The sequence below is a fragment of the Microtus oregoni genome, unplaced genomic scaffold (assembly GCF_018167655.1).
Source record: "Microtus oregoni isolate MIOR12 unplaced genomic scaffold, Mior012 000003F_ref0000135, whole genome shotgun sequence".
In the NCBI taxonomy this organism is placed as follows: domain Eukaryota; kingdom Metazoa; phylum Chordata; class Mammalia; order Rodentia; family Cricetidae; genus Microtus; species Microtus oregoni.
The window spans coordinates 64,541,036-64,562,194 of NW_024543062.1; the positions used below are offsets into that span (position 1 = coordinate 64,541,036).

Below are 21,159 nucleotides of genomic sequence, written 5' to 3' on the forward strand. Positions count from 1 at the left end.
AATGAAGAGTTTCGGGGCTGTGTATGGTGGCGCACGTTTGTAATCCCAGCATTTGAGAGTCTGAGACAGGAGGATTGCCGCGAGTACGAGCCCAACCTGGGTGGCAGAATTAAATATTTTCTTAAAACAAAAATGAAGTGTTTCGGTGCTAGAGATGTAGTTCAATGGTACAGGGCTTGCTCAGAGATTCAATTCCCAACACCGAGGGAAGAAAAAAAAAAAAAGGGTTCCGAGCTGAAAAGCTAGGAAGTAGGGTGGGAAATTCAGCATTCCTTCCCAGGGTCCGCTCTAATTCTCCCGGCTCCCTTTTCCACCACGCGCCCAGTGTGTGTGGTCGGAGAAGCAGCTTTTGCGGTTGGCCAATGTGAGGCCAAGCTGCGACAGCCCGGGCGAGCTATTGGTTAGAACAGAGGCGAGGCGGGGCGTGCGCGGGAGCTGGCGGGTGATTGGCACGCGCAGGAATGCCTGGATCGGAGGGGCGAGGTAGCGCCGGGAAGGTGACGCGGCTGCGGAGGTGACGCCGTGAGGTCGCGCGGCCCTTCCGGCGCGGGCAGGGCGCTGAGGATCGGGCGCCCCTCGGCCGCAGGCCACCTCCAACGCCGCGGGATGTAGCGCCCGGGCCCGCGGCCCCCAGCAGAGCAGCCAGCCAGGCCGTAAGTGTCCCGCGGGTGGGCGGGGCGCGGGCCCAGCAGGCTCTGGAGGGGACTGCCCGGGAGTGGCCCGCCCCTGGATCGCTGCTCACCGTCCGGCCCTCCGTCAAGTCCGCGGTAAACATTTCCGGCCCCTCCCACCGCGCGCCGCCTCCGTTCGGGGGGCTGCTCGCCGCGGTCGGAGCCCAGCAGTCCCGGAGTGCTGCCTTCGCAGCCGCGCGGGAGACTGCCGCGTTCCAGCCCTGCTGGCGACCCCCGGAGTTGAGCCTGCCGAGTTGGGTGTGGGAGCACCGGCCCCGGGTGGTCGGGAATCCTAAGGCCCCACAGCCATCCGCAGGTCAAACGTGACGGGATCCCTCCTGAATAGAGTTGGAGGGGAAGTTGATGGACAGTCGACAGGCCTAAGGTAATACTCAGCTAGAATGTAAACAGATGCTGAGAGTGTTGGGAAAGAACCAGATTTCATCTCAGAAATCTAGGGTTGAGAGACGGTTTTTTTGTTTGAGAATTTGGGTCTTCTAGTACTTGCTTTTAAGAAAATAAAGTGGCTGTCCCTCGGTTTCTGGTGCTACGTGGGTGAAGAAGAAGCTGGACGAATTTCCGTTTACACAGTTTTGGATGTCAGCGGAGCGCTAAGAGGCCCTGGGATCTGATATATTAATCAGATTATTTCCCTCGAGTATTTAGCAGACGGGCCAAAGAACCCAGCAATTGCAGTGCCGTGGTAAATCAAACGAAGATGGGAATGGCTGATTCTTTTCCTAACCAAAGTGGTGTTGGGAAGTGTTTACTGCCTTTGCCTTCTCATAGTGCGGGGCAGACGGTGATGATGCGTCCGCTGTTCCTGGGGGTTACAGCAGCACTTTGCTGCAGGCATTCAGATAGGATGGCGCTGAATAGATTGCAATGTCAGGGTTTCCGGCTTGCAGCCACTACATTTCTTTATTCCAGAAGTGGTTTCTGTGTTCTGTTTAGTGATGGGTCCTTGAGAAAGCAGTCTTAAAATGCTGGTGTTATCTATGAAGCATTGGACTTTGGTGTGGACCTTCACAAAGCTGCTCCTACTTGCGGAGTAGAATCTCAGGTTGTGTTCACCGTAGCCCAGAAATCACACGATTCCTGGGGAAGAAGTAAATGAGTGACTACTAGCTGCATGTCAGAGAGAATCCTAGGAAGCAGCCTTGAGCTAATTGGCCCCCACTGCCTGTCAACATAGTATGCCACCTTCAATAGGGTGTTAGGCTATCTCTTCGGGGTGACTCGTTTTGTTTTTCTAAGACTCCCTGATGGAAAAATGAATTATTCACTGCTCTGGGTGCCTTGCTTCTCCACGTCCTCTTTTAGATTCCTGTGCCTTCCCAGAATGCCCTGCTACTATCTGTACCTATCAAATCTTAAACTACTTCTACAAAGCTTTCTTCATCATTTCAACTAAAGTGATGCTTCTAGGTTTCTCCAGCACTTGTGAGCTTTATAGTGATGCTATTAGAAAATTATTTGATTAACACCCCCCTCTTTTAGGGGTGGTTCGAGACAGGGTTTGTCTGTGTAACAGCCCTGGCTCTCCTGGAACTCTGTAGACCAGGCTGGCCTCAGCCTCTAACTCAAAAGAGATCCACCTGCCTCTGCCTCCTGGATGCTGGGATCATAGGCGTATGCTACTATGCCCGGCTAATTTTTTTTTTTAATTTAAAAGATGTTATGTGTACAACTGTTTGGTCTGCATGTATGTGTGTGCACCATGTGCACGCCTGATGCCCACAGAAGATGAATCAGATCCCTCAGAACTGAGCCAGCATGCAAATGCTGGGTATTAAGCCAGGGTCCTCTGGAAAGCAACAAGTGCTGTTAACCACCAAGCTGACTCTAACTTGGCTTGCAACACGGTAACTCCTCGTTAGAGGCGGTCAGCAACCATCCCAAGTTCGTTACTCTGCTTCGCCTTCTCTCTGCTGCCAGAACTGTGCATTCCGGAGTGCTCAGGAGATATTCTCAGACTACAGGACGGAACTTACCCTTTGCTGGGGCCAGTGAGTAGTTCTCTGCTTCTGTAGGGAGGAGTGGAAAGCTGGGCTGAAACTCTGGCACAGCCCTGCTGCTCTATCTGCCCATCGACTTGTCACTCCCAGGGGCTGTGTCATCTTCATATCTAGGAGCTTTATTAAGTAACATGATGTTTTTCTTGTCTGGTGCTGGTTCTCATCAAACTTGTTACATTTTGTCCTTAATGTCCCTTTGTCCCCAATCTGCTCATCAGATTACCATGCTGAACTTGGTCCCATTTTTGCTGCTCAGAAATGTTGGGGGTGTGACTAATGTTTATGAAGTTTGTAGCTGTCTTGAATCGCAGAGATCTTGAGATACTCTCTAGCCAAACCAGTTCCAGGTGATGAGTGGTAGCAAGTGCCAACCAGTTTCCTTGTGCTTCAGTGGGTTTTTAGGGGTGCACTGTTTAAAGTGAATTTGCGGGTGCACAGGTTAGAGTGCGTGCTATCTTGTGCAACTGTATTAACCAAATACTTGGAATGTGCTTGATTCTAAAACAGCAGCTGGCCGAGCATGGGTACATACCTGTAAGTAATCCCAGCATCTAGGAGGCTGAGGCAAGAGGATTGCCAGTGTTTCTAGACCTAGACTCTAGGTTACATAGGATGTCCCAAGGCAGCCAGGATTGCTTAGCAAGACCCTGTCTCAAAAGAGTTGGAGTGGTGACATGAAAATCCCCCAGCTGGTCCTCCTCCTCCTTTGGTTGGAGCTGGATTTAGGAAAGTTTACCTGTCTCTGAGATTTAAAAGACCTGTTTTCTTCCGTTGGGGTAGTTTTAACTGGCAGAGCTACAGAGGAAGTTAGATTGTGACTTGCTTCCCCCTCGGATTCTGAGTCAGTGACACTTGGCATCAAATGAAGAGCAGGCCCCATTACTGTGGTTGGTAATGCCAAGCATTGACCTTCGCCTTGACTCATTTCTCCCCAGTAGAGCTATGATACTACTAACCTCCCTAACAAAGGCGACTTAGAGGAGAAATGGGTCTCTGGCTGGACTGCTAGGCTGGTCTTCTAGAACCTTAGGTCAAATCTCCTGGCCCCTCTGAGCTTTTGGCTGCAGGGAAAGTGTGTGTCGTAGCTTAGAAAACTTGGAAGTTGCCTTCAGAGAATTATTGTCAAATCTCTAAGGGAAACTCTTCAGCTAATTGGCCGGTGATTAAAACTCAACTTTTTCTCCCAAGTTTGGTGCAGGATTATCCTGTTCGTAGGAGCACAAATGCCTCTCCTCCACAGCTTTACTCTATAATAGCTTACGTTTATCCAGTTGGGAAGCTTAGTGGTAAAGTTTATTAGCTTGAGTTGAAGAAATCCCAACAAAAATGCACTCTTGAGTTTGGCTCAATTATAATTTGCTGTGTTGGGTGTGGCCCATTTGAGAGGAAAGGTGTTTCTTCTAAAATGCAAAAGGACATAGAGTGCAGACAGATAGTTGAACTGCATCTTGGTTCTCCTAAGTCTCCTGGAATCAGTCTTAGCACCTTAGGGGTTTGTGTTGAATTTAAATTAACAGACTAAGACACTTCTAATTCCCTGTTGTTGGTGATTGGTCCACCATACAGCAATGTTATTTTCAAGGCGTAGTGTTACTGCTCTCTTTTCTTGCCAGACCTCAGATCCCTCTCTTCCTTACCTGTCTCTGTGTTGCTACAGTTTAGAAGACCAAACTGGACAATGGACTTTTCTCACTATGCTGACATGATCTCCATTGACCTTCATTGTATGTACATTAATGCATGATGATATATTTTGTATGATGAGTTGTGGCTGAGGGCTTCATTGTGAGCTCACTGGGATGGCTGTCAGGTTTCAAGACTAAGAAGATGGGAGGGGCTAGGGGCTAGTGACAGAGGAGCTGGACAGGATCAGTAGAGTCAAGTGATTTGAAACGAAAAGATAATAACATTTTGTCCAAAGGATTTGAAGTCACAAAACTTTTTATGGTCAATTAAAGAAACGAGTAAAACCACCAAGTTGGATTCTGTTTCTGATCTTTGGACTTTTACTGTACAACTTAAAGTTTGTATTATCCTTGTGCCTCTTGTGGAAGATTTAAACAGCACTCAACTGAATTAAGTGTGTGACCATTGTTCTCGAGCAGTGAGATCATGTCACTTAATGTGGACATGTCACAAGTTAACTTAAGCCATCTGATTATAACAAAGACAGTGATAGAACCTGTTCAATTTCTGTTTTACACAGGACCTTGTCCTACTAAATAAGTTTGTTAAGTATTCAGTGAATGAGAAGGCTTACTCTGGGGAAGAGGATGAGAGGAAGCCAGCCCCACAATAGAGAAAAAAGGCACAAACCTTGACCATTGGTATGATGGTAAAGCACATGTTGGTTGGCTGTATTGTACCCCCTTCATTCATTTTGAAATACAGATTCAGACAAGAATTGGATCATTTTAGGACCCATGTATTACTGTGTTCCAGAACGTGGGCACGTTTGTTTTAGTTTCTTCCCTGGTTGCCTGCTGTGACTGGTAGTTTCGTGTGCCCTGTTTTTCAGACTTCTCAAAGATGACTGAAGCTGTTTGTTGTTTGCTACTCAGTGTTATGAGTTGATCTCTGAGAACTGTTTATTCCGTAGGACTTCCCTTTGAAGAAGTATATTTTGAGATCAGCAGTTACGATTTCCCAATATTTCTTTTCATGTGAGTTGCTTATCCACTGAGGTTTCCAGGGGCCTCCAGTTTCCTGTTCCTCTTGAGCTCAAGTGTTGACTGCGATTGTGTGTATGTTGGCAAATGTCTTGTCACAGTCTTGCACACTTTAAGGGGGAAGAACTGGCTGTGTTGACATAAAGGTGTGCTATATAGTGAGTTATTGTTTGTGTCTTACTGTAACTAGATTTGACTCTTTCAGCTTTGTGTGTGTGTTAAGCATAGGATGATACATGAGTTCGGAGGATGCCTTCACCTGAGGGCAGATTAAAATATTAGTCAGACATCTCCAGAACCAGTAGGAAGCACGTAGGCAGGTAGGTAGGTACAGACATTTGAGCGTGGAGATTAACTCTCCAAATAGACCATCTGCAAGCTAGAGAACCAGGGAATGCAGTGGTGTGATTACCAAATGAAGGCTGAATGCTGGAGGCCGAGGCTGCTTGTCCCAGAGTCCAAAGGCCAGCCTGGAGTTCTGACTGCCTACAGGAAGCTTCCGTCACTTAAAGGAGAACACTTTAAACTTATTTGTTTGTTTATTTATTTATCTAAGAGAGTGTAACTGTGTAACTCTGGCTGGCCTGGAACTCTATGTAGACCAGGCTGGTCTTGAGTTCACCCAGATCCTCCTGCCTCTGCCTCTGCCTCCCGAGTGCTGAATTAAAGGCACCATACCCCTTCAAAAGGTCACTTTTCTTCTGTTTTGTTCTGCCTAGGGGCAGCCAGTTGGATGATGTTCCCTTCCAAGGGTGAGAGCAGGTCTTCCTTTCTTGGGTCACTAAATTCAATGGCAGTGTCTTTCTGAAACCCAGCACCCCAAAGAATGCTTTGCCAACTATCTGGATGCTTCTTAATCTAGTCGTTGATACCTAAGAATTACCATACCCTACATATACCTAATTATAATCTCTTTGAGGGAGCTGAGATTACTCTTGGGTAAAAACTAATACAGATGCAAAGATGTTTGTTTATATAGTGAGCTGCCATGGGTGAAGCAGTGTGTCTTTGGGGAATAGTCATGTTTGTGTCTCAACATGAAAGAGTCAGGCTCTTAAGTTTAAATTCCTCTCTCGTCATACAACCCACTCTGTTTTTTCTACATTGTCCTGTATTATTATTCTGACTAGGGCTGTTGCTATGAGTAACAAGGGCCTTGTCTCTGGAAGAAGGAAGGCTTGGTAATTTACAACATAGTAGGAATCTTTGGAAACATTCCTTTCCGTTTTTATATCATTTATATCTCCCTGAAGCCTAATTTGAAAACACTGCAAGTCCAGTGCAGAAAATCCTACAATGTTTGAGTTTTCTGGGAAGACTGAGTTCTGATTTCCTTAAATGATCTTGAATGCTGTATCTAGTTTATAAAAAAGTCATTTGAGTGGGGCTTAAGTTTATGGGCTCTGGTGATCGGGACATGCTCTTGCAGAGCTGGTGATTAGGTATGTGTGTGGCAGAGGGTGAACTTGGGGTGCCTCCTCGTCTTCGGCTTCCTGCTTCCAGGTAAGTCATTGTTTTCTGTTAGAGAAGTGTGATGAAAGCTTGTTATTAGAGCCTGGAACCTGACTGTAACCTTCAAAACATTAGTAGATTTTGCAGAAGAATCAACCAGTGAGCATATCCTGAGTACAGCCACGCACGGCACACTTGTGCAGGTGTATGTAGATAAAGGCCAAAGGCGTTCACTTGGCATTTAATGCATTACCAAACCTGTGTGAGCTTTTAATAATTGTAGCCAGATGTGTATTTCACATAAAAGAGAAAAAAAGCTAGACATGGTGGCAAACACCTTTAATCTCAGCACTCCAGAGGCAAGGGTAGGTGGATCTCTGTGTTTGAAACTGGCCTGGTTTACATATCAAGTTCCAGGTTAACTGGGGCTACACTGTGAGGCTGATCTCAAGCCCCCCACCCCCAAAAGAAGAAAATGGATTTATTGAGTACATTGCAATGAAACAACCAGTTAGACAGTAACGGGTATAGTCTACGGCAAATCTCTGTTTTTGTTGTTGATTTCACATCTAGGCCTTTCATGGGGAGAAAGAATTTGAGCAGTGGTGGGCATTTCTTTTCTCTTTAAATGTGCGCCATTCCTGTGGGAGAGCCTTTCAGGGTGGGTACCCATTTTGTGTTGGTGACAGTTTGGTATAGTAACAATAAAACCTGTGAAGGGAAAGAAAACTATGTATATAATGAGATTATAAATGTATATGAGATTTTATATATGTATAGATCTGAGATTACTGTTCCTAGTGAAGCATAATATTCTAAAGCAGACAGCAGATTTCATTTAAACAGAGAGCTAGCCTGACAATTAGTGTAGCTACGCTGATTAGCTGTGTCATATTCAGTGTAGAATTAATTACAGAAATGAATTCCATGCTGCCAACACCCCTCATGTTTGTGTTTGCAGTGTCTACCATCACAGGAAGATCTCTGCCCCCTGGGGCTGAGAGACCCAAACCTCTCCTCAAGCTGAAGCTGCAGGGTATTGAGGTACCAGCCAGATGTCTTCCCACAAAGGGCCTGCGGTGGCACAGGGCAATGGGGCTCCTTCTGGTAACAGAGAAACTGACACGGTGGAACTGGCTGAACTGGGACCCCTGCTGGAGGAGAAGGGCAAGCGGGCAGCCACCAGCCCAGCAAAGGTAGGCTGCTTCCAGAGTTGTTGCCTTGCCCAGCGCCCTCCTGAGCCCCATCAGCCTATTGTTTAAGATCTCACCTTACTTCTACAGTAACCACAGCACCCTGGGAATAGCTCCGTGCAAGCCTTGTTGTGCTCACTTATAGATATTTTTATTTCACTGTGAACTTTGGGGAGTTAATTTCCCAGAAGAGCACCCTGTACCTTTGTAAACCCAATGTCCAGCAGAACTGAAATAAAATAATCACTAAGTGAACATGAGTCAAGCTTGACTAGTGGAACTTTTTCAGATAGAAGGATCCTGGAAGTAAGCAGTCCAGAGCTGATGGGGAGGCTCCCCATCACATCCCTCTCCTCTTCCTAGTCCTGGAACTCGCCATGTAGACCAAACTGGCCTTGATCTCACAGAGATCCTCCTGCCTCTGCTGTCCAAGGGCTGGGATTAAAGGCGTGTGCCACCACTGCCAGATCGGTCCTAATTCTTAGTGTCTCCCTTCACATGAACATTCCTGCATTATGAAGGAGGAAAGGGGAGTGAGAGGAATGGCTCTACTCCTTCCTCTTTAAATGAGTAAGGAGCTGGGCAGTGGTGGCGCAGGCCTTTAATCCCAGCACTCGGGGGAGGCGGGGCAGAGGCAAATGGGGTCTCTATGAGTTAGAGGCCAGTCTGATCTACAAAGTGAGTTCCAGGACAGCCAGGGCTAGCTACGTAGAGAAACCCTGTCTCAAAAAGCAAACCTGAAAGAAAAAAAAAAAGAATAAGGGGAAAGACCTTGTGGCCCTCCAGGCAGACCTCAGTCATGTTCTTCATGGGAGGGCTGGGACGTGTCTTAGGGGGATCGCCACCCTTTAACCTAGGGACTTTCTTCCTTAGGAGAAGAGGAAAATGGATGTTGGGGTGAGCAGGCTGTGATCTGCACAGTAGAATCTAAGAGGGATTAGGGTCTTCACACAGGGAAAGTGAGGACATCCCAGAGGGTGAGCAGCCAGACCCCATCAATGTCTCCCTCTCCCTTTCTCACTCCGTTGTTGTTGTTTTTGAGACAGGATTTCTCTGTTTCCCTAGCTGTCCTGAAACTTGTTCTGTAGACCAGTCTGGCCTCGAACCCAGAGGTCTGCCTGTGTCTGCCTCCTGAGTGCTGGTGGGCAGTACTATCCTGGGAGCCAGGCATGGTAACATATGCTGGTAATTTCAAAATTTGGTAGACTGAGGCAAGTGGATTGCAAATTGAGCCTAGCCTGGGCTATATAGACCTTTTCTCAAAAATAGCCTCAGCAACAAAAATTGCTGTGCTTATGCGGGTGTATGGCTCATCCCTTTAATCCTTTAATCCCAGCACTTAGAAGGCAGAGATGGACAATCTTTGTGAGCTCCAGGACAGCCTGGTCTACATATTGAGTTCCAGGACAGCTTGGGCTACATAGACCCTGCCTTAAATAAGTAAGTAAGTAAAGTTTGCTGTGTTGGGTGCACTTGGCTGGCCCAGGAATGAGTGGACCAGATCCGAGGCCCCACATGCCTGGGAGTTGCTTTGGGTTCAAAATGGTTGACACTTTGACTTTTTAAGAAAATATGTATTTTATGTGGGTGGGTGTGTCATACACACACCACATGCATGCAAGAATCTGGGGGCTTGAAGAGGGTATCAGATCCCCTAGAACTGGAGTTGCAGGATTTGTGAGCTGCCATGCCAGGAAACTGCACTCCAGTCCTCTGGAAGAGCAATTAAGTTTTCTTAACCACTGAGCCATTTCCCCTTTTTATTTTATTGGTTTTGTTGTTGTTGTTTTATGTAGCTCTTACTGGCCTGGAGCTTACTGATTTACCTTTTAGACTAGACTGGCCTCCGAACCACAGTGATCCCCTCCCTGTTCTGGGATTCAAAGTATATGCTGTCACAGTTGGCCACAGTTGTCATGAGAGCAGTCCCAGAGTAAGTGATCGGAGAGCAACAAATAAGATTGTCAATGTAATCACTAAGGCATCTTTTTTTGTTTTGTTTTGAAAGTCAGTGGACTGGAGCTGAACATGATTGTGTACACTTTCAATCCCAGCTCTTAGGAGCAAAGGCAGGTGGATCACCCTGGGTTGAGGGGCCAACCTGGCCTATATAATGAGTTCCAAGCCAGCCAGGACTACATAGTGAAAGAAACCCTATCAGAGAGAGAGAGAGAGAAGGAGGAATAGATAGATAGATAGATAGATAGATAGATAAATTATTAGTAGATTGGAAGATAAGACTATAAGACTATTTGGGAAATTAGGGAAAGTTGTGGACCACTTGTCCTCGGAGAGAATGAGGGCTGGAAGATGGCTCCGTAAAGGTGCTTGTTCCTAAGCCTGATGAATTGAGTTTGATCGTTTGACCCCTGGAACGTAAATGGCAGAAGGAAAGAATCAACTCCCTCAGTTGTCTTGAGTTCTGTATGCCTTGACATGTGTACATACACACACACTAAAATAAAAAAATATATTTTAAGAGAACAGATATATCTAAGGCAACATGTACCTGAAATAATATTTAAGTAATGAGATTAAATTAAGATGAATACAATCTAGGGCTAGTGCACTAAGCCTGTGTCCTTCCAAGGCCAGTCTCTGTCTGTGCCAGATAGAGCTTACACTCTAGTATTGACGAAGTAAGAGTCTCAGGCAGTGTCATGTTTGGGAGAGGAAGCCTTGGCTTTACAAAGAGGCTGGGTGGAATGCCTTGAGTTTGAGCTGCTCTGGACCTCCTCAGAAATTGTTCAGGTTCAGAGACGATGTCTAGATTGTGTGTTTGTCGTCCTTAGGCTGAAGAAGAACAGACATGCCCAGTGCCTCAGGAAGAGGAGGAGGAGGTGCGGGTACTAACACTTCCTCTGCAAGCCCACCATGCCATGGAGAAGATGGAGGAGTTTGTATATAAGGTGCAGCCTAGACCTGGGAAGGGAAACGGGGATCAGGCTTGTCTGGGATGGTTCTAACTGGCAAGCTTATCTGGGCTGAAGGACATTTGCTTGCTGACCTTAGTTCAGTCCCACAAGTTGTCCTCTGATCTTCACATGTACACTCTTGAACGTGTATGCCCTCATACATACATACAAATTAAATACATTATTGAAAGAAGAAAGAATTCCTGCTTTGACAGATGTCTGTGGGTTCAAGGCCAGTCTGGTCTACAAGAGCTAGTTCCAGGACAGGCTCCAAAGCTACAGAGAAACCCTGTCTCAAAAAACAAACAAACAAAAGAATTCCTGCTTTATAGGATGTAGTATTAGCCTGTAAGAACTTAGAATATAAACGGGGACAGAGGAGCAGAAGACCAAGGGACTACTCTCTGGGAGAACATCAGATGGAGGATTTGTGTTTATGAAAACCATGTCTATAGTTTCATGGTTTTCTCCCATTATAATAATTTTGAAAATTCAAGAGGCCTAAAGGGGGTTCACCATAAACTGGTCAAAATATGAATCAGTACCCTGCTAGTAGTGTTTTGTCCATCTTCGGGATTTCCAAGTCCAGGCTTATTTTATTGTGACGTGGGACCATCGGAAGCCCGAGTGACAGCCTCCTAGACATGTTCTTCTGCAGTGTGGTATTCTCAGAAAGCCCAGCCTTCCCTGTGGCCCATCTAAAGGTGCCGTGTGTGTTACAGGTCTGGGAGGGGCGCTGGAGAGTCATCCCGTATGATGTGCTTCCCGACTGGCTGAAAGACAATGACTACCTGTTACACGGCCACAGACCACCTATGCCCTCCTTTAGGGCTTGCTTCAAGAGCATCTTCCGCATCCACACAGAAACTGGCAACATCTGGACCCATCTGCTTGGTGAGTGATTTAGATTAGGAAAAAAAATCCAATTTTTATTGACAAGTGCTGTACCACTGAGCAACATTCTCAGCAAGAACTCTAGTCTTATATTGGTGGTGGTGCATACTGTAGTGGTTTAAAAAATGGCCCCACAGACTCCCAGGAAGTGGCACTGTTAGGAGGTGTGGCCTTTTTGGAGTAGGTGTGGTTTTGTTGGAGGAAGTGTATCCCTGGGGGTGGGCTTAGAGGTCTTAGATGCTCAAGCAAGGCCCTTTGTCACATTCTCTTCTCTTCCTGCCTATCCAGATGTAGAACTTTCAGGTCCTTCTCCAGTGCCATGTCTGCCTGTGTGCTGCTATGCTTACTACCATGGTGATAATAGGCTGAACTTTTGAACTGTAAATCACCCAATTAAACGTTTGCTTTATAAGAGTTGCTGTGATCATGGTGTATCTTCACAGCAATAGAAACCATAACTAAGACACAGAGTCTCACCATGTGACTCTGGTCAGCCTAAAACCCCTATGTAAATGAGGCTGGACTCAAACCCACAGAAGCTAAAGTGCTGGGATTACAGATGTGTGTCTTAGCTGGGGTTTCTGTTGCTACGAGCAGAAAGCATGACTGCAGCAACTCTTTTTTTTTTTTGATTTTCGAGCCAGGGTTTTTCCGTAGCTTTTTGGAGCCTGTCCTGGAACTAGCTCCTGTAGACCAGGCTGGCCTCACTCACAGAGATCCGCCTGCCTCTGCCTCCCGAGTGCTGGGATTAAAGGCGTGCGCCACCACTGCCCGGCTGCAGCAACTCTTATAAAGGGAAACATTTAATTGGAACTGGCTTACAGTACAGAGGTTTAATCCATTGTCATCGTAGTGGGAAGCATGGCAGCACACAGGCAGATATGATGCTGGCAAAGGAGCCAAAAGTTCTACATCTGGGTAGACAGACAGCAGGAAGAGATTGTGAGCATGACTAGGCCTGGCTTGAGCATCTGAGACTCCGCCAACAAGGCCACACTGCCTAATAGTGTCATTCCTTGAGAGCCAGTGTGGCCATTTTCTTCCAAACCACTATACCCTGTCTCAAAACAAAAAAACAACTAAAAAAGTATTACGTGCCAAGGAATTCTGTAGTGTTTGTCCATGAGGAGAGAATAAAGTTTCTCTGAATAATTGATATCAGGAGCCTTGCCTTTAAATTACTGTTGACCTTAATTGACATTTGATTGCTGATCTTTACAACAGGGTAGAAGGGCCAAAACAGGAGAAAATGATACTATATGTTCTATTGGATTCCTGGTAGAACGTTCTTGTGGTGAGAACTCCTTTTCTAACTTGCCACTGTAAAAACAAAATGCCAACATCTCACAGAATGGTTTTATCGTGACCTGAGAACGTATGCTAGCTGATGGTATGCCTGGCCTCAAAAAGCCCTGGGTTTGATTCCTAGCACCAAGTACACTGGGCATGGTGGTACATGCTGGTAATTCCAGTACTCGGAGTTGGAGACAGGAAGATGAGAAAGAGCATCCTTAGCTACATAAGGAGTTGGAGGCCGGCCACGGTTACACAAGACCCTCTCTCAAAGATAAAATGTCTTGCCAGGTGGTGGTGGCCCACATCTTTAATCCCAGCACTCGGGAGACAGAGGCAGAAATCTTGTCTCAAAAAACCAAAAATATGAAAATAAAAATGAGCTGTGTTTGTCCTGATGGCAGTTCTCGAGGCTGATGCTCCTGTTTACTGGTAGACACATCAGCTGTCATGCTGCTGCGTTCCACTTTTCCTCAGGGTTTGTTTTTCCTTTTCCCTTGTGCAGGTTTCGTGCTGTTCCTCTTTTTGGGAATCTTGACCATGCTCAGACCGAATATGTACTTCATGGCCCCTCTGCAGGAGAAGGTGGTGTTCGGGATGTTCTTCCTCGGCGCGGTGCTCTGCCTCAGCTTCTCCTGGCTCTTCCACACCGTCTATTGTCACTCAGAGAAAGTCTCACGGACTTTTTCTAAGTAAGTTGAAAGAGCAGTAGTGAAAACCATGTGCATTATTGTCACATCTTGTCCCCGTGCTGAGCAGGTACTTGGAGCCTCTGTAACAAACTCTTAATGAATCCCTATTGTGCCCAAGGAAGTGAAGTTTCCTCGTCTGTTGTTATGACAAGATGATGAAGTTTTTCTTGTAAAAACTTCATGATAAACTTCCCACAACATCCCCAGCAGATGGAAACCAGTCCTGGGATAGATTTTCTACTGAAACAGTGCTGTATTTTGTGAAACTTGAGGTGTCGCTGGGTTGCTCTCAAGACCGTGTACATAACACTAGCTTATCTTTGGCTCAGCCTGTGGTGTGTGGCAGGCAGTCTGTGCTTCATACTACTAGTGCCCCCCCCCCCCGAAAAGCTTATCTTTGCTGGCCAGGCATTGCTAGACACATCAGATCTGCTGCCTGTCAGGCTCAGTCACTGTCCCCAACTCAGCATGGGGTTCTGTTTACTTGAGTAGTGGTGGTTGTTCATGCTTTCTTAGTGATTATTTTGTTTCTCTGAGTAACACTAGGTCAGTGGCAAGCAAAGTGGGATTGTTCTCAGCTACTCGGTGAGCTGAGACAGGAGGACCATGAGAGCACAGAAATTTGAGACAAGCCTGAACTCCTAAAGGAGCCTCAGGAGGCTAAGGCAGGAAAATGCTGGGAGTTTCAGGCCGGCTCAGGCTACATCATGAATTTCAGGTCAGCCGGGGATAGAGAGCAAGACTCACTCCAAAGGAGAGTTGGTCAGATGGTTCAGTGGATAAATGCACTTGCCACCATAACCCAAGTTCAGTCCTGGGACCCACATGTAGAAAGTAAGAGCCAACTCTAGTCTCCATACTCAGACATACACACACAAATAAATAATTTAAAGGGAAAAGTCAGTAAGAACAGGACAGGCAAAAGTATCAGCACCAGCTGGGTGAGGTGACACACACCTTTGACCCCAACACTTGGAAGGCAGAGGCAGGTGGATCTCTGAGTTTGAGGCCAGCCTGATCTACAGAGTGAGTTCCAGGACAGTCAGAGCTACTCAGAGAAATCCTGCCTCAAAAAAACAAAACAAAACATAAAAGTATCTTATGCCGAGCATGGTGGCACATAACTGTAGTCAGCACTCAGTATGCAGAGGCAGGAGAATGAATCAATGGGAGGCCAGCATAGGCTACCTAACAACAAAAATCCCCCAGTGTTCCTTATCTAAGGATTTTATGACTGGGGAAATAACCCAGAGCTCTTTTTGAGTGCCATGCTGGGAACCAGCTGTGCTGTGGCAGAATTTCTAGAAGTGTCTTTTGCAGCCCAGGCTGGCCTTAAATCCTCTGAGTAGCCTTGAACTCCCATCCTCCGCCTCTACCTTCTAGGTGCTAGGATTGCAGGTGTGCACCACATGCTTGGCTTTCTTAGAGAATTTTTTACTGGAAAGTAAAATGTGCTTAACCTTGTGGAATCGGGAACTACAGAGTGAGTTCCAGGACAGTCAGGGCTACACAAAGAAACCTGGTCTCAAAAAACAAAATGTAAATTTTATCGAGAATTTCATACTTGTATATTTTGATTCTATCTATTCCACCCTCCAGCTTCCTTCCAGATTTTCCCCACCGTCCCCTCCCAACTTCACACCTCCCTCCCTCCCTTCTCCCTCCCTCCCTCCCTTTCTCCTTCTCTCCTTCCCTCCCTCCCTTCCTTCCCTCCTTCCCTCCCTCCTTCTCTCCCCCCCCCCCCCCCCCCCCCCCCCGTCAAATGACCTGTTGAGCCCAGTTAGTTCCCCCTGTAGGATTGAGAAGGTGGAGACTGGAGAGGGTTGGTCTAGGTGCAGTGGAAACAGTATGTAATGAGCCATAGGATTCTTCATCTCTCCCCGTTCATGTGCTTGATTTTTGTTACTTGTTTTTAGACTGGACTATTCAGGGATTGCTCTGCTGATCATGGGGAGCTTTGTCCCCTGGCTCTATTACTCCTTCTACTGCTCCCCACAGCCACGGCTCATCTACCTCTCCATCGTCTGTGTCCTGGGCATTTCTGCCATCATTGTGGCACAGTGGGATCGGTTTGCCACTCCTAAGCACCGGCAGACAAGAGCAGGTAAGTACAGCTGGGCTTGGTGCTGCATGCCTCTAGTCCAGCATTTCTCAATCTTCCTAATGCTGCAGCCCTTTAATACAGTTTCTCGTGTGTGGTGACCCCCAACCATAAAATGATTTTTGTTGTGGCTAGGTGATGGTGGCACACGCCTTTAATCCCAGCTCTCGGGAGGCAGGCAGATTTCTGTGAGAGCGAGTTCCAGGACAGGCTCCAAAGCTACAGAGAAACGCTATCTTCGGGGGGAGAGGGGGATGATGATTTTTGTTACTACTTCACAACTGTAATTTTGCTACTGTTATGAAATATAATATAAATATCTGTGTCTTAGGTAACCTATGAGAAAGTAATGCTGAACATCCCCCAAAAGGGTCTTGACCCACAGGTTGAAAAACACTACTCTAAGCCAGGCGGTGGTGGCGCACGCCTTTAATCCCGGCACTTGGGAGGCAGAGGCAGGCGGATCTTTGTGAGTTCAAGACCAGCCTGGTCTACAAGAGCTAGTTCCAGGACAGGCTCCAAAACCACAGAGAAACCCTGTCTGGAAAAACCAAAAAAAAAACCAACAAAAAAAAAAAAAAAACAACACTACTCTAACCCCAGTTACTCAAGAGGTTGATGTGCCTGGATCAGAAGTCCAAGGCCAACCTGATCTACAAAGCAAGCCAGGACAGCCAGGGCTACACAGAGAAACCCTGGGGTGGGGGGATGTTTGGAATGTGTATCAAGCACAGTCATTTTAATGACTGAATTCTCACTCAGACAAGGGAATGAAAATTTGACACACCCAAGCCAAGAGTGGTGTTCATGCCCATAATCCCAGTATTTGGGAGGGTGAAGCAGGAGGATTGTATATGTTCCTAGGCAGTGTAGGCTATATACAGATCAAGATTCTGTCTCAAGGGGGCTGGAGAGATGGCTCAGTGGTTAAGAGCATTGCCTGCTCTTCCAAAGGTCCTGAGTTCAATTCCCAGCAACCACATGCTGGCTCACAACCATCTGTAAAGAGGTCTAGCGCCCTCTTCTGGCCTGCAGGCATACACACAGACAGAATATTGTATACATAATAAATAAATAAATATTAAAAAAAAAAAAGATTCTGTCTCAAAATAAGCAAAAAAAAAAGGGGGGGTGCTAGTTCCAGGACAGGCACTAAAGCTACAGAAAAACCCTGTCTGAAAAAAATAAACAAACAAAAAATTTACATACCGTGGGGCATTTTACCAGGAATTGTGAATAAAATATCTTAAGCATTAAGATTAGTAGCAACTAATATAATAGCAACAGGCGTTTAGACATCTTCCTTATGTTGCCTCATCTAGAGTCTTTCCGTTACTATTAGTTTTCAGAACCCTTAACTTTTTTTCTAGTTTATTTTACGTGTAGGGTTCTTTTGTCCATATGTATGTCTATGCACCACTTGCATGCCTGGTGTTGGTAGAAGTCAGAAGAGGATTGGATCACCTACCATGGGGGTACTGGGACATCCTCATCCTCTCAAAGAGCTGCCAGTGCTCTTAACTGCTGAGCCATCTCTCTACAACCATCCCTTCTCACTCTCTTTTTCCAGTTTTTCAAGACAGGGTTTCTCTGTAAACCTGGCTGTCCTTGAACTCACAGAGATCCGCCTGCCTTTGCCCCCCCTCCCCCAAGTCCCGGGATTAAAAGCGTGCACCACCACTGTCCAGCATATGCTGTTTTTTTCATCTTCAGCTACAAGCAATATTAATTGAGCACCAACTCTTTGTTTAAACAAGGGCATCTGCAAGTAGAGAAGACAGGATGGGGACAGTGCCCATTCTTCATTGTTACTTGTGTGTCCTTGCAGCCCCAGGTAGCTGTTCATCTGGAACTTCTCTCTGCTCAGATAACCTCAGAAAATCAGTCTTTTTATGATTTTTGAAAAATGTTAATTGTAGCTGGGCAGTGGTGATGCACACCTTTAATTCCAGTACTTGGGAGGTAGAGGCAGGCAAATCTGAGTTTGAGACCAGCCTGGTCTACAGAGCACGTTCCAGGCCAGTCAGAGCTACACAGAGAAACTCGGTCTCAAAAAACAAAGATAAAACAAATTTAAAAAATGTAAATTTTATTAAGAATTTCATGCTTGTATACAGTGTATTTTGATTCTATGTATTCTTCCCTCCAGCTTCCTTCCAGACCTTCTCCATCCTGTCCCCCATCCAACTTCACGTCCTCTTTTTCCTTTCTTTTTGTTTTTTTCAAATGGCATGTTGAGTCCAGTTAGTTGTGCCCATATGTGCTTGAGTATGTGGCCATCCACTGAAGCCTAGACAACTTTCCAGTGGCTGCACCCCTTAAAGAAAGCTGACTGCAAAAAAAAAAAAAAAAAAAAAAAGAAAGCTGACTGCCTTTACCAGTGTCCATCAACTGTCACAGCTTCTCCGTGGTGGGACTTGTGAGCCTCTCTCCTATCCGTGCTGAAATTTGACTGGCTTGATCCTGTGCAGGTGTTTTAATGATCCCTTTAAAAAAAAGATCATTTATTTATGATTATAAGTCTCTGTTAGTGTGTACTTGTGCCCATGCCCGTGGAAGCCAGAAGAGAATGTCAAATCTCCTGCAGTTGGAGTTCTAGGCAGTTGTGAGTCGCCCACCCTCAGTGCTGGGAACTAAACTGGGAAGTCTCTGGAAGAGCAGCAAACACTATTACGCACTGAGCCATCTCTTCATCCTTCTATGATTTAATGGAAAGCAGCCTCTGAGTCTAGCCATCTATGATCCGTACTCGGTCAGCCATCAGATGATTTTGACAGAACCTCGAGTGTGAGTGTGTGTCTATGTTTTCAAATTTTGTTTTGAGAAAAGATCTCACTAGGTAGCCCTGGCTGGCCCAGAACCCAATATATAGATAGGCTGGCCTGGAACTAAAAGAGATCTTACCTTCCTCTGCCTCCCAAGTTCTGGGATTAAAGGAGTTCACCACCAGCTAGCTCCACCCCACCTTGTTTATCTTATTTGTATATATGTGTGAGTCTGTCAGCCATGTGTGTGCAGGTGTCCACGGAGGCCAAAAGAGGGCACAGGATCCCCTCAGCCTACAAGAGCTGTCTGCTGACAGTCCTCTTTGCCAGCATTCCCTAAACTTGTAATATTCATCAGAAAATAGTTTTTATAAATACATAAATTCCAGATTTGAAGCAGCGCCTTCCATGTAGTGATTCCTGTTTGACAGTCCTGTCTGTTCTGTTCAGGCGTGTTCCTGGGACTTGGCTTGAGTGGTGTTGTACCCACCATGCACTTTACAATCGCTGAGGGCTTTGTCAAGGCCACCACAGTGGGCCAGATGGGCTGGTTCTTCCTCATGGCTGTGATGTACATCACCGGAGCTGGCCTGTATGCTGCTCGGATTCCTGAGCGCTTCTTTCCTGGAAAATTTGACATATGGGTAAGAAATGACTCTTAGCAGGGCCTGTGATGGTGAGTGACTGACCCAAGGCCAAAGCTCTGAGTAAAAGATGTTGAGAGATTTGGGTCATGAAGTATTTGACTGTGCATTGTGTCTGAAGGAAGAGGATAACCTAAATTAACCCTGATGTCTCTCACATAGTTTTTTTGTAATGTTCTATAGCAAGTATCACTTCTGTGATGTCAGACAGTTTTTAAGGGGAGACCAGAAGAGACAGGTGCTCCTCCCACTCCTCTCAGTCCTCAAGGTGGCTCTCTGTTTACTTCCACAGTTCCAGTCTCATCAGATTTTCCACGTCCTGGTGGTGGCAGCGGCTTTCGTCCACTTCTATGGGGTCTCCAACCTTCAGGAATTCCGTTACGGCCTGGAAGGTGGCTGTACAGACGACTCCCTTCTCTGAGCCTTCCCACTGAGGGTGGAGGAGGAACTTCCCAAGTGCTTTTAAAAATAACTTCTTTGCTGAAGCAAGAGGGAGAGTCTGAGTTGTCTGTTTCTAGAAGAAACCTTAGAGAAGTGAGTACCAGTCAGCTTCAGCTCACTGTCACAGCCACCGGGCAATAAACCTCCCCTTCCCATCCCCTGGCTGGGAGCCACCTCCTCAGCAGCCCTCAGCAAGGACTGCTAGTCCTTCAAAGATAGGACTATGAAGCTCATGTTGAGATTTCACCCATTCCTCCAGCCATTTTGGGGAAAAAAAAATATGAACTGGGATTCTTCAGAAATTATGTTTTGCTTTTTCTTGAAGAAAATATCCCTCCCTCACCCCTATCCTTACTTTGTAACCTGGCTGATAACAGGCCATCCGTTTTTGTAGCACACTTTTCAAAAACAATTATAACCTGGTCCCGTCTTTCTAGGGCCTAGACCTGCTTATATGGCAGGACAAACAAAGCCCCCGCCTTGATGTAGCCCGGCTAATCATGGAAGTATGTCCAGGCTTCAAATAACTTGAGTTTAAAACCTTTTTTTTTTTTCTTGGCAGAGTAATGTAAAATTAAAATGGGGAAGATATTTAATATTTAATACTAAGCTTTAAAAAGAAACCTGCTATCATTGCTATGTACCTTGACTCAAAGACTATTATGATAATAAAAGAAAGTACAGGCAACGCTTGGCATTCAAAGAGTTAACGTGTATTGTCTCAACTGCTTGCTCACAACTCCAGATAATTGAAGCTTGAGATGATTCCAGCTTCTACTGAGACACAAATCTGAATCATCCTGACAGACTCTGTGGTCAGTGAATAAGCACAATTCAGTTCCAGCTTCTGATCTCTAGTACAGTATCACCACCCAGACACCCGGTTAGGAACACTGCTGTGCCGACTGGAGGTGTCCCGCTAGAGAATAGCTCAGTCAGTTCAATGTTTGACATATAAAACTAGGGAAAGGTGGCATGCTCTTGTAATCCCAGAACTGAGGAGACAGATTGGTAGATCACTGCCTGCACTCCCAGCCAACCTAACTTAGCTACTTCCAGGCTAGAGAACCTGTCTTAAAAAAAAAAAAAAAAAAAGTGGACCGTGGTTGAAGAACAACTCCTGAGGTGTCATTTGGCCTGCATATCTATACTCCCTCACACATACCCCACCCACAAAAGCCCACTGTATTTGATGTGATTGTCTCACCAAAGGGTAATTGATGGTCTTTGATGCCTTTGTGAATTCTACTGAACCTGATTAAGAGGCTCTGTTCATTGTGTGGCGTAAGCTAGTGGTAATTCTCAGCAAATGAGCAGCCAACCGAGCTGTGAGTTACAGTGTGTTCACATGAAAGTTGGTACAACTGAGGACGAGTCATCTTTTGAAATAAACAATTTAGTCAGATGTGGT

General features: G+C 46.0%; 1 protein-coding gene across 2 annotated transcripts; it reads left to right on the forward strand.

Annotated features, from left to right (window-relative positions):
• The first annotated feature begins 494 nt into the window (after positions 1-494).
• On the forward strand, positions 495-20,454 carry Adipor1 (adiponectin receptor 1). 2 transcript variants are annotated; one of them, XM_041648881.1, is made up of 8 exons: positions 495-653; positions 7,772-8,006; positions 10,796-10,912; positions 11,641-11,812; positions 13,611-13,797; positions 15,714-15,901; positions 19,114-19,307; positions 19,600-20,454. In XM_041648881.1, the coding sequence occupies exons 2-8, from the start codon at positions 7,866-7,868 to the stop codon at positions 19,726-19,728; spliced, it is 1,128 nt and encodes a 375-aa protein (XP_041504815.1). In that variant the 5' UTR covers positions 495-653; positions 7,772-7,865; the 3' UTR covers positions 19,729-20,454. The 2 variants fall into 2 exon arrangements, with proteins under 2 accessions (XP_041504815.1, XP_041504816.1); XM_041648882.1 differs by lacking the exon at positions 495-653 and adding an exon at positions 730-1,056.
• The last annotated feature ends 705 nt before the right edge of the window (positions 20,455-21,159 follow it).